This window comes from Azolla caroliniana, unplaced genomic scaffold (genome assembly GCF_043228905.1).
Source record: "Azolla caroliniana isolate FFs.n. ecotype wild unplaced genomic scaffold, voAzoCaro1.0.p SCAF_16, whole genome shotgun sequence".
NCBI classification, from domain to species: Eukaryota; Viridiplantae; Streptophyta; class Polypodiopsida; order Salviniales; family Salviniaceae; genus Azolla; species Azolla caroliniana.
Genome location: NW_028230451.1, coordinates 2365229 through 2382816, shown reverse-complemented (window position 1 = coordinate 2382816; position 17588 = coordinate 2365229). Strand labels below are relative to the sequence as shown.

General features: G+C 40.3%; 1 protein-coding gene across 4 annotated transcripts; it reads left to right on the top strand.

The window, feature by feature from the left end:
- The first annotated feature begins 3534 nt into the window (after window positions 1–3534).
- LOC147853554 (uncharacterized) lies at window positions 3535–14369 on the top strand. 4 transcript variants are annotated; one of them, XM_087332241.1, is made up of 11 exons: window positions 3535–3682; window positions 3789–3880; window positions 4634–4852; window positions 11896–11992; window positions 12089–12137; window positions 12515–12657; window positions 12810–12895; window positions 13006–13092; window positions 13580–13754; window positions 13819–13932; window positions 14017–14369. In XM_087332241.1, the coding sequence occupies exons 1-10, from the start codon at window positions 3658–3660 to the stop codon at window positions 13830–13832; spliced, it is 987 nt and encodes a 328-aa protein (XP_087188367.1). In that variant the 5' UTR covers window positions 3535–3657; the 3' UTR covers window positions 13833–13932; window positions 14017–14369. The 4 variants fall into 4 exon arrangements, with proteins under 4 accessions (XP_087188367.1, XP_087188366.1, XP_087188369.1 ...); XM_087332240.1 differs by having other exon boundaries at window positions 12753–12895; XM_087332243.1 differs by lacking the exon at window positions 4634–4852 and having other exon boundaries at window positions 12753–12895.
- The last annotated feature ends 3219 nt before the right edge of the window (window positions 14370–17588 follow it).

Here is a 17588-nt window from a genome sequence, read left to right as displayed (position 1 = left end):
TCCTCCTCCATTTCCACTTCCATTGTATGCATTTCCGAGTAGCCACGAGTTCAAATCCATTCCTCCGCCGCCGCCGCCGCCGCCTCCTCCTTCTCCTCTCATGGAGAGCGCCGCTCCTCAATATTACTCTTCCACCAGCAGAAGCGCTGCTGTAACAGCTGGAATGCCGGGCGTCGAATCTGCCTCCGCCTCCGCCTCTTCTGCCCAACCGCCACCACCTCCTCCTTCGTACAGGCATCCGATTAGCAATCCTCACCATCATCACAAGAGCAGTCTTTTTGCTTCCACCTTCTCTTCCCACCGTAATGACAATAATATTGGGATGATTCTCAATCCCGGAGATCCATGCCTATACCTTCCGCCTCGCCCTCCTCCTCCTCCTCCTCCTCCTCCGCTGCTGCTGCCGCCACCACTACTCCACCATTATTCTTCCCCTTACAACTCTAATTCTGCTCCCAATTTCAAATCGAATGCTAATCAATGCAATCCTTCTAATCTAATCACTCATGTTCCCGCTCACTTACGTAACAATTCGTTTCATTACTCCTCTGAATCTCGCCATCCTCATCATCCTCCGCCTCTACTGCCGCCGCCGCCGCCGCCGCCGTTAATATCACTCGATGATAACATTAATAGTACTATGGCCTTCCATCGTGCCTGCAATTCGTATCTATCGGATATTCCCTTCGCAAGGCAGTCTAATCCTTCATATCATGACCACAATAGTTATAATCTTACTTTTTCTGTTCTACCTTCGATTAATACTGAAAATCCAACCCCAAATCAATGGATGCTCACTAACACCAACACTAACGTTAATCCCAATCTTAACCCTAATTATAATGATAATCCTAATCCCAGCACTAATCGTTGCCCATCACCACTCATGAATCCTGAAATGAAGACCCAACCATCTTATGAATCCTCTATCTTCAATCAATCCGGCCATGAAGAAACCAGAGCTCCTCCTCATACTCTTACTTATAATTCTTCTTCTTCTTCTTTAATGGATGCCTCTTCTAGTAACTTCTGCTACAACAACGTGGTTCATCTGTACAATGAATCTCCGCCTGCCAAGATGATTACTACTCACATAGATAATCAAAGTAATAATCCTCGATGCCTTCAGATTACTCCCAAGCTACTCGTCATGATCGATGGATCTGGTGATGTTCATCCGCATCATGAATCATTACTATTACATAATGATCTGCAGCAACACTTGATGAATCCAATCCTAATGCAGGAGCATCATCATATGGCAGACCAAAGCAGAGCAATCGATCCAACTATAAATATGTACTCGGATTCTGCTCATGCATTAGCCTCCTCGATCACCTCTAATACGCTTCCTCCTCGTGACCCGATAGTAGAAAATCACCATAACCATCATCATCATCATATGATCTCACAGGATCCTGTTATGATTCATACGGATCATCATCCTCATCATGATATTATGTATTACATTGATAAATAGCATCTCCCATACCTATTATCGTGCATGATGATCCGATGTTCATGTGTTAATCACAAAGTTAATCAGTTGAAGACTTTATCATATGTGTGTGAATGAAAGGTCATTAGAACAATTTTAATAGATATCAGCAGTAGAAATGTTGGCACGCAATCCGTTTCATACTGTGAGAACTTCTGGGACATGTAATCATCATGAATCATATCATCATAGTAATATCCATATGCATATGGTGGAGATCTGATAAGTAATAATAATAGTGTATGGAGGTTGACACCTAGGGCTTGGTTCCAATGAATCTCTATCTCCATAGACATTAGTTTGTAAGTCGTCGTGGGTTTGTCGGTTTCTGGCTTTCATATAAGCCATGCATAGACCATTTTAGGAGGAGTGATACTTAAAGTCTCGTATAAAACAAGGCTTTACGCACCATCTTTAATCAATACATCGACTAACGCCAACCTTTAACTTGCGACTAGGTATGATGCCTTTGTTCTCATCAACCCTAACTCTAATTTACTTTGGACCATGTATACCTCTCACAAGTAGTCAAATAAAACGCATGTGCGCGCTCATGCATGTGGGTGCTTTGTCCATCTTGACACCAAAGCTTGGACCATGTATCTCTTCTAGCTAGTTGCATAAGCGTACATGCATGATGTTCTGTCGAACTCCAATACAAATCCTTTTCTCTACAAGAGATATGCTCATTCCCTAGCTCAAACATATACCAATCCTCGGTCACTAGGGAGGTGTCCATTTGTGGTTAAAACATGTATATACATACCTTTGCCAATCTACATGAAATCATGGTTCATGTATCATTAGTTTTTTATAGCATAATCTTGTTGTTTGTGCTTTATATTATTATACTATGGCAAGCTTGAAGAGTGAAGTCACATTGTACTATATGAGGTTAAGTAATCAATCCACGATAGAATTCTTGATATATTAATCAATATATGCAAGTTATATATTGGAGTGGGATGTGGATCGTCAAAATGTTATGCTTCGTTGTGGTAATAACAATTCTACTCCAAAGTTGCCTCGGGGGAGACATTTTATTATTGATTGTCAAAGTGTTTGAGGTCCTCTTGGGGAATAATTGGATTGACTTTGAGATGTTACTCATAACTCTAAGTGGAACGAATAACTAGTTTAACTGAAAACATGGAGATGACACTTTCAATGCACTAACACGTTTCAAAAAAGTCTTTACAATCTCATACTATACAATTTTTTGAGGTTGAAAATGGTAGTATTTCATGAGCCTTACAAAGGCAACGATATATAAAACATTAAGTCATCACATTGTGAAGTGGTATCATGATACAATATATTTTCTTTATTAACATGGATTTATTCAAACGAAGGCATATGTTACACAACGATGACTACATATGTGTATGCTATGGTATCATTACTTGAGTGTAACCATGAGTAATTTTCCAACTATATAGTGTAAGTGTACTATACAATAGGGTTACTAAGGGGATTAATACGTTCAAATATATGCATGAACAACGAAGGGGGTTACAATGCCAATGGGGTAATAGAGAATTAAGAAATGAATGGTGATGGCTTGCACGTAACAGAGTTGTTACTAACATTTCTCCAGTAGAATAATATATCAAGAAACCCGAGGTTTAAATTAATACCTAAGTTAGACTACAACACAAGAGACCACACGGTCTCGTTGCCGATTATGTTATTTTAGATTTCTACATATGTGGTGGTCTCTTCAAATTCTTATCGATTATCAATTTCAAGTGCATGTAATCTAGTACGAAAATGTCATCGTTCATTCTTGAAAATAACATTGTGCCATGTGTATGCTTAAGCTAAGGGAGTGTATAGTGCACGAATCATTGGGTTTTTGGTATCAATGGCATAACCCAAGGAGCTAAGAAACCGTATGTAGGATCCCATCTCTCATATATTTGTCCAATTGCTCTCATTCACCCTTCTTGATTATATGTGTTATTTGGGCAAATCTTTGGTTTATTGCTTGAACTCTGGGTTTGATGAAGGGCTCAGCGCAAGATCGAAGGGCCATTCAGGAAAATAATGAGAAACTCAGGGTTATTTCGGAGATATAACCCAATCAAAATTGGCACAATATTAATACTGTATAGGGATCGTCGTCGTCGTGAACCCTTACAACACTGTGTCTCCTCACCATGGATGCTTCTTCTTCCTCTGCGGGTAATTAGTTCCTACATATCAGATCTTTACATCTCCGTGATTTCGTATCGATGTCTTCATGACTAATTTCGAACCAAAACTTGGTTTTTTCTTTTCTTTTAAACAGCCAATCGAGCTGCTCAAGACGATGAAATCGAAGCCCTAAAGTCCATATACGGTGAAGAAGACTTCATCCTCCACGATGACTACTCATGCGAGGTAATTCTGTTTTTTTCACGACTAGATAGGCGAAAATCAGACCAGAAACTGTGAGATCTCTATGGATTGATGTGTGTTTATAAACATATATGGACCTGAAATGTTGGATTTAGGTTTCCAAAAACGACCTTAAAAATCCTTCCTTATTAGTAATTATTCTCGAAGATAAAGGGTACTCTGCTAAATCTGAAAATCTAAGAGTGTTCTCACAAACACATTACTGCATCAAAAAGAATGCATTGGATGGATGCCTGGGCATTGAGTGGGAAGGTTACTTCCAAAGGTGAGAGGCCATGGGGAGTGATCCAATTACTCGGTGTCCACAGAAATTCCACCAAATCTCTGTAATCATAGTCTGAAACCATTCCAAGAAGAAGAAGAGTAAAAGTTTGGCTAAAACTCAACTCAGCGGGATGTAATACCCTAGACATCAAGTTGTTTCGTACAAATAGATGGATAATTATCAAATAGTCTGATCCAAGAGGAAGAAGAGTCAAAGTTTGGCTAAACCTCAACTCAGTGGGATGTAATACCCTAGACATCAAGTAGTTTCGTACAAATAGATGGATAATCATCAAATAGTCTGATCCATCTGGAGTGATCACTCAAAGATATGCGATCATGTAACAAACAAGAAAGCTTCTGGAGCAAATGATCCGTGTATCTTGTATTTTGATGTTTTAACCTTACATATTATGGTGATGGTAATAACCCTATATTTTACATTTTTAACATGTGTATATGATGGTGTAGCTTCTTGTTCACCCCATGGAAGGTGAAGGATATCTGGCCCCTTTAAGACTACATATTTACTTTCCGGAATCGTATCCAGAAGCTTCTGAGCCTGTGTTGGAGATAGGAGCCTCCTGGCTCAACCCACATCTTCGAGATAAAATTGCTGATGAACTGCACCGTATCTACAAGGAAAACATCGGAAATGTCATCATTTTTGCATGGGTTGAATGGCTCAAGGTGCAACCTCTCTCTCACCATTACCCATCCCATAATATCAATTACGCATTTCATGCTTGTAAAACCCTCTCAAGAATCATTACCATTTGTGAAACCAACTCATGCATTAAGCTCATTATTATGGATTTTTAGGAAACGTAGAAACTTTTTTTGTTTAATATGGATAACTTGAACTCACAATATCTAATTATGATTTCTCACATAGGGGCTGATTTCTGCCTCTACTAGATGTTAATATATCTTTCTTTCTCTCTCCCTCTCCCTCTCTCTCTATGATCTTTTCATGATGAATATGGTATCATACATGCATACATGAACCATGATCTCGTCATCATTGTCATTGACAGATAAAGTGCATTATCTCCTGCGAGGTGCTTCCTTCTCGTAAGAGGTCTCTCCATTTTGGATCGACCTAGAGATCTTTTGAAGACAAAAATTAGAATCCATCTGACTTGAGAATCTTACATGTATAGACTATGAGATTCTTCAGTCACTTCCATATATATTTGTTATAGACGATAAAAATTTCTATTCTATTCTATTCTCTCTCTACATGATGTTAATTTGTTGTGCACATAGGCCCCAGCCTCATGGACCATGATCTCGTCACCCTTGTCATTGACAGATAAAGTTCATCATCTCCCGCTACGCAGGTGCTTCCCTCGCTTCGAAGATTTGTTCATTTTGGATCGACCTATGCTAGAGATCTTTCGAAGAAAAAAATTAGAATCCATCTAACTTGAGAATCTTACATGTATAGACTATGGGATTCTTTGGTCTCTTATATTTTTATTTAGATACATTTATTCTGGTTTATTGTTCTCAAAGATGAGACAGCATTTTAACATCTGACTTCTTGTTTGATCTTATAGGCCATTGGGGCCTCTTAAAAGAATGTATGCAAGGAAGTCTGTTTAAGAAGATGGTTGCGTGGACTTTAATGACAGGCCATTGAATATAGATTCACAGCCTATTAGACAACAAAATCAGAGCCACATGTTGCAGTTTGGAACTGCAGTGGAACACTTTTTGACACACCCGGGAAAAAATGGAAGAGGTCATGTCAGGACGCGACATGCTCCACATTACTTAGACGCTCCAAATCCTAGAGAATGTCTACTTCGAGTGGAGTACTTTCAATGACAGTAAGTACATCACGAAGGCTGCCTGGGCAAAGTCCTCTTCTGACAAGCCTTACAGCCATGCATATAGATATTGGAATGTGATGCAAAGGTTAGCTAGATATGGGTCTGATTCAAGATCTAAAAGACATGAGTTTTATTCATTGTGCTATGTTACTTCCCTCTTAAGGCATCAAAATATGTTGATGTAAACGACAACAATCAGGGAACAGAGAGAGACAAATTATTTTTATAGAATTATGATTATGTGATATTGTGAAGTATTCCTTGTGGGAGACTTCAACAATAAGAGGGTAAATGGACATCCGATATCTATGACTTGGAAGACCCAAAGACGATGCACGCAATAGCTGGCTTAGGACCAAACAACATAGGAAATCAAAAACATCTATTAGTGATAGGGCCTTGACACCACCTAGTCATTTCCGTGATGACTTATTGGTCAGATTCTAATGGCCTTACATATTTATGAGGTGGTGGGAGCATTATGCGAGCTTTATGGAGTGTTGCTTGAAATAAAATTCACTATGCCTAGGCCAAGTAGGATTCAGGAGAGGCTTCCCTATCATTAGTCACATACTTGAATTACGTTGCATGATGGAGCAAGCATAGGTGCAAAAGAAGCATTTGTATGATAAATCATGTCTATATCATGTCTCCTACATATATTGCTTGTTGGGATGAAAGGCCCTTAGGTTGCTCCTATTAAACTAGAAAAACGTTTGTATATAGAATAATATTCTCTTACTTTTGTTAAGAGTTGAATAGTCTCATTTTCAGAAGTGTACTACAACTCCTAAATGAAGATTTTGTACATGAATGGGATCCTTGGACAAGATTCCCACTCAACATTAAATAGGTATTTACGTGGTTGACTTAGTTGTTCCATTTGCATTTAAAACTTTTCTTCTAAGAGCATATTCTATGCATCTTGATTAGCACCAGATAACGTAATAAATGTGTTCGTGCAAGCATACAAACGTTTGGAAGGGAAAATGCGTGTTCCTTTTTTTGTCCTTTTTCTATTTGGTTATTAGAAATTAGCTCACCCTTGTGGTAAGTTATTATGCTACTATTGCCTATGTCTTGGGTTTGAATCCCAATTTTCTCACCTCTCTCTCTCTCTCTCTCTCTCTCTCTCTCACCTCCCAATTGTCTCATAGGTCATATTTGACCTCCGAAGAGGATAATATAATCTATCTATCTATCTATCTATCTATCTATCTATCTATCTCTCTTTCGTTAGTGTCATGTCATGGTAAAATTTTATGTTAGTGTCATGTTTTCTTCATATTCTCTAATTATATACATTTTATGAGTTTTTGAATGTTTGATTATAATTTATAATGACATAGTTTGATTCAATCTCTATAGTTCATCCTCATTTTTTCGTAAAGTTCTAAAGTGAAAAAACTGATACCTTCACTAGTTGCGAGATGAGAACATTGATAATTGCAAGATGGGCTCATCATCAATACAATCATGTCTTTGAACTATTTGATTTTTATGTTCTTGCTTTCTAATGTTTAGTAGTTAAGTAATTCCTAAGTTTTGAACTTTCAATTGTATTGACATTTGATTCAATCAATATATAATATAGACCATAGTCATTTTTTGAAATTCCAATCTTTATTGTTTTTTCCAACTTTGAGATGATTTACCATACACGTTTGATTGAATCATTCTCGAATGCGAATGCATGTATGGTACGTATGGTTTATTCTATGATTAACATATATATATGTTGTATGCACTCCTACCTTGTATATTTTTTTAACATAGTGGGATTTTATTTTACAGAATTGCTTCTACTTTGTTTAATCTCTCCTGTGTGTTAAATGACATAATTATTTTTAGTTTGCTATAGTTCTGCCTTTAGATATTTTAGAACACTGTCATTCTATCTTCACTTCCTTATAACTGGTATCAGAGTGAGTGGTGCATCCTCTTAGGAGCTCCATTGCTTAGTCTTCGACCTTCAATAAGTGGGAGTTTCGTTTTTGTTTTTGTTCCATATTCCTTCTTTTACAATGGCAAATACAACAGCCTATGTTGGGGTAGCATTCAGGAAATTTGATGGCATTGGATTTCGACCTTTGGAAGGTTAGAATGGAAAGCAGACTTTACTTACAAGGATGTGTAGAAGCATTGGAAGAAAATAGATCTGTTGGTATGGATGATGCAACTTGGGAACTATTCAATCAGAATGTGTAGGTGCAATGTGTGTGCACACAAAGGCGATTAGTTGTGCATATGCAAAATAAAAGGGAAAAGAAAGGGTGGGAAGGAAGTGTAGAAGCTCGTGCAAAAAGTAAGAGAGAGGAGAGATAAAAGGTAGAGGGGAGATAGGCTAAAAATTTATAGAGATAGAATTATATATCATATAAGAGAGAGTTAATGGGCTAGTGGATAGTCACATTGACTTCTAGCTAGAGGTGCATGGTTCAAATCTAGTCTTATAGTGCAGCGTGATTTAAGGAATTTCATTCCTTTTTCATTGAAGACGAAATTGGCGACCCCCCTTCTTTTTTTCCTATAAAAGGAGGTCGAGGGGGGCTCATTCTGGAGGACGTTTTGGGAGGAGGAGACTATCGCCAATTTTCCTTCGGAGCTCTTCATCTTCTTATTCACCACTTCTCTTTATCTCATATCCTTTCATCCCCCCCACCGTCGCGTGCTCGTTTTCTTTGCGTCAGCACTCGAAGTGCTTGTGAGCCCAAGCTTCGTTGGTTCGACATTGCTCCACCCTGTTCGTCGTTGCGAGCCCGTGTGCTCACCGTTCGGGTGGTCGTGGTTCGTTGGGATTGGCATTTTGGTGGTGCTCGTGTGTTCATCTTTGCCGTGTTCGGATTTGCTCTTGTCTCTAAGGGCATTTAGTATTTATGTTTTGATTGAGCTTGTGGTTAACTAAAAGTTGCCATTGTAATCAAACCCTATTTTGTAAAGGGTCCTTTTGCGTTGGAATCGAACATGTATTTATTTCTTTGGTCGATATCATTCGTGTTTCTTTCTTTCCTTCTTTCTTTGTTCGTGTCTTCCTTGTACGTTTGGCCGTCTTGTGACGAGGGAGCGTTTCGGGCGTGTCCATGCACCTCTCCTCATAAAGACGTACGAGCATTTGTGCATGTGTTTGTGTCTTCCTTGTACGTTCGGCCGTCTTGTGACGAGGGACCGTTTCGGGCTTGCCCATGCACCTCTCCTCCTCATAAAGGCGTACGAGCATTTGTGCGTGTATTTGTGTCTTCCTTGTATGTTCGGCCGTCTTGTGACGAGGGACCGTTTCGGGCTTGCCCATGCACCTCTCCTCATAAAGACTTACGAGCATTTGTGCGTGTGTTTGTGACTTCCTTGTATGTTCGGTCATCTTGTGACGAGGGAGCGTTCGGGCTTGCCCATGCACCTCTCCTCCTCATAAAGGCGTATGAGCATTTGTGCGTGTGTTTTGTGTCTTCCTCGTACGTTCGACGTCTTGTGACAAGGGAGCATTCGAGCATGCCCATGCACCTCTCCTCCTCATAAAGACGTACGTGCATTCATGTTTGTGTTATTTTCCCCTTGTGCGTTCATCTTGCGTGCTCATCTTGCTTGTACCCGTTTGATCACTTGGCTCGTGCGGTGATCTCGAAAGGTCGACGAGTCGTGATCAACGAGAGCCACCGGCCTCACAAAACAAAGGGCAACGAGCCCTTGCTCGGGAAGGGGTCGGGAAGTAGTATTGTCATAAAGCAAACCTCGGGTCTTCTCTATCCCTTCAGTACTCCCTAGTCCAAGACCCCCGTTGTCCCGCCCAAGTAACACGCGCGCACGAAACTTCGCGACAGCGCGACGAGCATTGCTTGTGAGCTCAGGCTACCGAAACTCAAGATTCCTTCACATCTCTTTTGTATCCATTTGAAACCATTCCTTGTATACCTTATTTTGGAAAGAGGGATATATTTTTCATCGTGAGCGAATTAGTGGATGTTGTTGTAATCCAAGTTTGTTGTGTTAAGCAAGTGTATTTAGCCCTTATCCTAGGTTAACTACTTGAGTCCTCTGTAGTGAGGAGAGAGCAAGATTGATTTGCGGTATCAGTGAAAGGAGGATTTCCTCAACTTGAAGCCAAGTTTCGTCAACTCAAGCCTAAGCTTCCAACCTTCCTTGAGTTGGTCCTTAGCTTCCTCAGTCGGCTCTGCTCTTAGCTTCCTTGGATCGTGCCTTTGCTTCCTCGAGTTGGGAGGTTCAACATATAAGTGGTGGTGTGAGGGAAGTGTAGGGGGTGGTTGGAGTAGAGATTTAAGCTTATATCTACTGAAACGCTCCAACCCTAAGCTTCCTTGAGTTGGTGGGTCCAACATATTAAGTGGTGCTATGAGAGAGTAGGGGACTGTTTGGAGTAGAGATTTAAGCTTGTACCTACCAAAATGCCCTATATGAACTAGCCCCTTTGTGAGATTTAAGCTTTTTGATACAGGGTGAATACATAATTCTAAATACAATTGGACTAGCCCCTTTGTGAAAGCATCTTATGATAAAGTCAATGGGATATCCTCTTGCTTGAAGACGGTTGTTGAACTTTTCTCTGAGTTTGATGAATCCCTTTTCCATACTTTCTTTGATGACATAGCATTTGAGTTCTCCTATGATGAAATCTTCTGTGAGCTCTAGGATGAGAAGATTTCCATGGGAGGTACATGTAGCCATTCAGCTGTTTTTGGTGGCTGCTAGAGTCCAAGGTACGATAGCTTGTGAAGAGCAGCCCTTCAAAGAGAATTATATCTAGGATAGTTACCTCTTTTTGGGAGATAGTTGACTCGATTTGAATGTGTTGGAATGGTGCCCCATAGTTTGTAAGATGGGTTTGAGGGTGTTGGGGGACCCATTCCATATTCCAAATGCTTATCAATGTAGCGGTTGTAGTAGAGCAATGCTGGATATCCAAAACAGGGGTTGTCATCTTCTATCTGTGTAAGAAAAAGACATTCATAAATGATTGCAAAATTGGTTCCCTTTGCAGTGCCTTTAATTTGCATTAACAATAGAACTAGTCATTCCATACACAGACAGTTTCTCACATGTGCTGGCTAATATATTAAATGTAATTATCAAAAATCACATTCTGTGACAACACAACCATCTCACAATTGCCTACACTAACTGTTTCCACCATGTGTTTATAAAGTGCATGTAGGACATCTAAATGATGTCACAATATATAAATCATAAATAAGATCAGCTCATCTGCAAACTATTTCCCCAGTTTTCCATCCTACCTAATAATATATATATCTATATATATATACATACACATATGCAATTATCAAAACTCACCTTCTATAGCCAGACAACCATCGCAAAATCTGGTTCTTTTATATGAATGCCCCATTTGGATTCAATCAACGTAGATGCGACAAAATATTGTCACTGTTAATTCTTTAGTATCTGGCAGATTTGTTCTTGTCCAGTATTCTCCATCTCTTGATCTTGTAATTTAGTAGATTTCTGATTTGGAAAAGCCAGAAAATTGTAAAGCAAGTTTGCAGCTTTCTCCTCGATCTACTCTCTAATCCCAAAAAATGATTGATAATCAATTTCATAATAATCTGATTTGATTTATAATCATGGTTGCATTTTTCTTGTACTATTTATGCCTGATTTATGCTTTGTTGTACACAGATGTATGCACTTGTATTTTTCTCTTGTAAACTCATAGACCATTCAAAGTATTTCATCTTCTCCTCTTCATTATACATCCATCATTATGTACAAGGGTTTCGGATACGCCATCTCTTTCTAATATTTATTTGAATGATATTACGCCATGTCAATAAACACTGGCTAATGCATTAATATTGTATTACTAATCACATCAGTTGGAATTGTACCTTGCTAAAGGCTACATTAAGTTGTTGACTTTTGAAGGAGCAACACTGGCTGTGGGAAGAAGCAAGGGATCAAGAAATTCATAAGAAAGGTTATGATACTACAAAGTTGGTGAATGGAATAGATCCTAATATAGGTATACATATTTATCTGAAGAAATCTTTTGATGTTTGGTATAGATGAGTTATTCATATTATTCTTAATGTCTTTCTGTGCTTTCTTTTCTCAATAGATGGATTTGAGGGGAATTCATTTCTTGTGGATAAGGCATCATCAGCGTCGTACGTCACCATTTCCAACCTTTTTCCAATACTTAAACAAACTATATGCATGAAGGGTAGAGAAAGGAGATTGAAGAATTGTACATGTATGATTCAATATGAAGCACATATGCATTCTTTACATTAAAATCTCCTTTCCACCCTCCTAATTTCAAAACATTGTACCTTGGAGATAGTGGCTGTAGTATTTAATATTCCTTACACCATCGTTATGTATGGAAAGCAGGAACAGTGCAAGCTAGCATGGTAAAACAATTCCAGAGTCAATAACCCTTGTCTATCCTTAGATGTCCTGCAAATTGTTGAGAGGAATAATGCTTGCAATGATTTCTGAATATTAGTACCAGCTCTGACATTGTCTAGAAAACTTTCACCAGATCTAGTGTGGGCTCCAAGGGGAAGAATGCAGCTGCCAGAAATACTGAGGATAAAGTTGTAGATGAGCTTGATACAGCTGGTTTGGAAGAACTTGACAGGATTTTGGGAATTATACATGGAGCACCTTTCACAGAGAAAAAAAGTAAGATAGCATAACAGTATAATCTACACATGACAAAATTTAAAACATATTTATTGGGAATGGTGTTTGAAATATTTATTTATTGATAATGTTAGGTACTTTCCAAGCTCATGTAGCTAGTGTAGCTAGTGTTGCTGATGTTGAAAATGTAGTAGAAGCGCTATTACGCAACCGAAAGATTGCTGGTGCAACCCATAATATCATGGCTTACCGAATCAGCATTCCGGAGAAGGGCACAGTTAATTTGCACATTCATTGCTAATTTGTTGAAAAAGTTGGCTGAAATATTATTACCTTATGGCTTATTCCTGTGTATATTTTGTAATGTGCTACTATACTAGCAAGCAGGTTCTGCAAGATTATAATGATGATGGAGAAACTGCTGCAGGAGGGCGCCTTCTGCATCTCTTGCAGATAGTCGATGCAATCAATTTGGTATTGAAATCTTTCATTTGTTAACACCATCTGACATTATTGTAATCTCAGTAATCGTATAAGACAAATATATTATGATCCAGACTTGCATGAAGTTGTTGGTAACAAGTGATATACATTCTTAACTCAACTTCTGATTTTGTACTTAAGACCAATAGTTTTTTAGCTCCATGTGATTCCATATCTTTTAATTATTTAGTACATTCAGGTAACGTTTTGAAGTTTATATTGTGTCATCATGAACTCAAATATTTGATATCAACTTGTGAAACTCAACTGGAAAAATGGTATTTCTCTTGCGTTTGATGTTTGAACTTGATTACACATACCATTTTCATGCATTCCAATTAATCACATACCACTATCTTCTCAGTTCTTTTACTGCACATGATTATCTATTACAATTAATCACATACTTCTGTCTTCTCAGTACTTTTAATTTCTGAAATTATTGACAATGTGATTATCCATTTTTCAAATGGGGCAGGTAGTAGTTGTCTCACGATGGTTTGGAGGCATCCTTCTGGGACCTGATAGATTTAAACATATCAATAATGCTGCACGATCTCTTTTGAACACTTGTGGATATATCAAAGGATCTGGACAATCTTCGTCTAATACAGATAAGCATAAAATGTTACCAAAGGGAGCAGCAACCAAGGGTATGTTTCAAGGTTTATTATTTACTTGTGTGATCTGGTTTTTTACTTGGCAACATATGTGCAGGGAGACGACGTTGATGTTGATTTTTCGGTTCTTTTGGTCATTACATGTGGTTCATTGTCCCATTCAAATTTCAATTGCTTGGGAGTTCAAAATATGGAAAGACACTTAATTGAGGTTGGGTCATTAATTTTGATTGATTCTGACTCTAGGAATATGTACCTTGAGTCATCAATATGATTGGTGTCGTTTTTTTTGCAGCATTCCTAAATTCATCCGTCAAAGGTATGTCCAAACAGGCTCAACATTATTCCTCGTGAGAAAATTTCCTGATGGGGCATATTCTTCAAGCGTAGAAGTTGATTCAGTCTATAGTTGACATGCAAATGAAAGGATATAACGCCAATGAAAAGAGAAATTGAAGTTGCTATGCATCTTCAGAAATCTCATACTTATTCGTGTGATAGTAGCTTAATACAATATGAAGTGTAATCGTAGCTTTTTAGTTTAATAAGCCAATCAGGATAGTAGGGTGTGTAACAGGAAGACGTATATCTGAAGTCAATTCAAAGATACTCTAAATAAATATGTGATAAAGTTAAAAGTTCGAACAAGCGATTTTTCTAAAAAAATTGTCAACCAGAATGTATAACTAAAAATCATCTCACTTGAGAGAGCTTGCCCATTCTTGGTGTATTTGTGTAGCCTTGATCTTTGAGGGAGCTTGCCAATTGTTGATGCATTTATTTGTGTAGCCTAGATTGTGTCAAAGAGCATAGTGATAGCTTATATTCATGGTTGAGCATATTTTTGGGTCAGTGGGTTTCAAGTTTAGTTAAGATTGAAGAGGAAACTTTGGCGTTGTTTTCATCGCCATTGGCATTCCCACGAAAGAATATAGCAATATGTGATCATTGGTGCATCCTAAGTGCTAATATAAGAGTTAATTTTGCTAGTTCTAGAAGCTCAATGAAGCTTTGTCAAAGTGTTGTGGACCAACCTCTTCAACATTTGTTGAATGTGAATTTTGGGTAGAGTGGGATGTCAAGTATGCAAAATGCTTGACTTCAATCTCTAGCTAATGAATGCTCATATCATCTTGTGTGGTGTGGAGGCTTCGCAATGTATCACTTATTGCATCATCTTGGGCAAAAAATTCTTTAGTTATGTCCACATATAAATGGAAAGGCCTTGTGCCCATGTTATTTCACCATACAAAAGGGTCAGATAACCATTGTGTGCTCTCAGAAGTGTGTAGTGGCATTATTCTAGCATGCCCAAAGTTGCATAGCCTTATGTTTATCCTTTGCACACAACCTGCTTGAATTCCGGACACTCGGCACTAGAATGCACTATGAGGACGCAATGTGTAATCTGTCAATCCAAGGGCCATACGACAAATAGGTGCGAGTATAATCTATTGAACCGGCAAGCACCGCCCGTCCGACAAATAGAGCCACGCAACAGTCGGGATGAAGAAGAGGAACGTTGGCGGTGAATGGACCGCGACCGACTGGCACAGGATGTCCGGTATGGCGATCGACAGGAGAATGATGTCCGGTACGGTGATCGGCGGGATAACTACGACCGGTATGATAGATATGATCGGTACCGGGATTACAATAGACGATACAAACATTACGACCGGGAGCACTCCCCCGGGTATCGTCAGCAACAGGAGGAATACGGCAGATATAAGGACCAACCTCGTCAAGAGTACCGCAAAAAGAAGAACTATAAAAAAAAATGGCATTTCAAAAAAGGTGGCTACCCACGAGATCCGGAACAAGGAGCTTCAAGCAGCCAACCGGCCCAAAACCCCGCGCTTACCACAGGACCAGCCTCGGGTACAACAGACAATGCCGAATCCAGCAATACTTGGAAAGCCTACTGCTACTACTGCCGACAGGAAGGCCATTATAGTAATCAATGCCCGGCGAAGAGCTATGACAAACGACCGGCAGTAAATATGGTAGTCCCTGAAGTGGCAGATCTGCAGCAGGTGACCACAAGGTCGAAGGGCATGGCCAAGGAATGGGAGACGCAGGAGACCATCCGGAAGCAAGCGACGGAATGGGTGAAAAAAGCAAACGAGCAAAATGTCACAGACTTACAACGGCAAAAGGAGAATACCGTAGGGCTTGCCGGCGGCAGTCACTCCGAGAACGAGACATGGCTGGCATTGCAAGAATGCCAGATTACGCTGCCACTAGGAAGACTCCTACAGCTCGTGCCAAGATTCACGAAAGGACTGAAGACGGCCATGACGGCAAGAGAATCATCACCGGCACTGGTACTCTTCTCGAATCCGGAGGAGGGACCAACGGTGGTGGACACCAACAGTCCGGTAATCACTGCCATTGTAAAAGGGAAAGAACTCCCCGGCACAGTTATAAACGGAGGCTCCGGGGTGAATGTAATAAGCCTCCGGACGTGTGATGCCCTGGGAATCAACGAGTGGGAGCCGTGTCCGTTCTGGTTACGGATGGCCGATACAAGCTCAGTACGGTTGACAAGATTAATACAAAAATTAGAAGTCACCGTTGGCGGTCACACATTTCACATCTCGGCAGTAGTGCTACAATTACAGGCACAAGGCGCATACCCGCTATTGCTGGGGCGGCCGTGGTTGAAAATGGCAGATATCAAACAGAATTGGAGGAAAAATATAATTACCTTCCGGCGAGGAAAAGCCAAGGTACGGGTACCAACACTTACCGCAGCCGGAAGAGGTTGAAGCAGAACCGGATAAAGACGCAATCCGAGAGTTACGGCAAGCGCAGGAAGTGTTGGAACGGGAAATGGCCGTTTCACAGCGCGTAAAAGCGTCGCAACTTGAAGAGGTGAACCTAGGGACCACGAACGAAGCAAAACCGGTGCACATCGCCAAGGAGATGAAGTCCGAAGACAAAACGACGATGATCACACTTCTCACGGAATTTCGTGACGTGTTCGCCTAGTCATACGAAGACATGCGAGGACTCGACCCTCAGTTATACCAGCATCAGGTTCACTTGAGCAAGGACGCAAAACCAGTGGCACAAAGACGGTACCGGATGAATCCCAATTATGCCGCCAAAGTCAAGGAGGAAATCGACAAACTGCTAAGAGTTGGCTTTCTCCGTCTGGTAAAGAAAGCGACATGCTTGAGCCCGATCGTAGTCGTACCGAAGAAGAACGAAAAAATTCGAGTTTGTGTGGACTACCGGAAACTCAATGCGGCTACGGTAACGGATGCGTTTCCACTTCCGTTCACAGATGGAGTGTTGGATGTCGTCGCCGGCCATGAGGTCTATAGCTTTCTAGATGGATTCAGCGGGTATAATCAGATCCGGATGCACCCCGACGACCAAGAGAAAACGGCTTTCGTCACCGAATGGGGGGTGTTTGTGGCCGTGGTGATGATGTTCGGACTCAAAACGGCACCGGCAACATTTCAACGAATCATCATGGAAATCTTTGGTCAATATATCCCGGCTTTTATGTAGGTTTTCCTTGACGATTTCGCCGTCTATAGCCGGGATGAGGACCATTTTCAGCACCTCCATCTTTGTCTAGAAAAGTGTAGAGCGTACCGGCTAAGCTTGAATCCGGCAAAGTGTGTATTTGGCGTGTCCAGTGGAACCTTATTAGGACATATTGTGAGCCAGGAAGGTATTGCAGTCGACCCGGACAAAGTGAAAGCCATATTAGAAGCACTGGCGCCGGCAACGGCAAAGGCATTGAGCCGGTTCTTAGGCCAGATCCGGTGGCACAACCGGATGCTCCGATACTTGGCCGACCTGGCTACACCGTTGCATGCCGCCGTACATCGGACACCATTCCAGTGGACC

Excerpts from the sequence above, each read along its gene's own strand:
- LOC147853554 (XM_087332240.1), top strand. The coding sequence starts at position 3,658 with ATGGATGCTTCTTCTTCCTCTGCGG. Across the intron at positions 11,993-12,088 it reads TGGAATAGATCCTAATATAG|ATGGATTTGAGGGGAATTCA; the intron begins GTATACATATTT and ends TTTTCTCAATAG. Across the intron at positions 12,138-12,514 it reads GATAAGGCATCATCAGCGTC|ATCTAGTGTGGGCTCCAAGG; the intron begins GTACGTCACCAT and ends AACTTTCACCAG.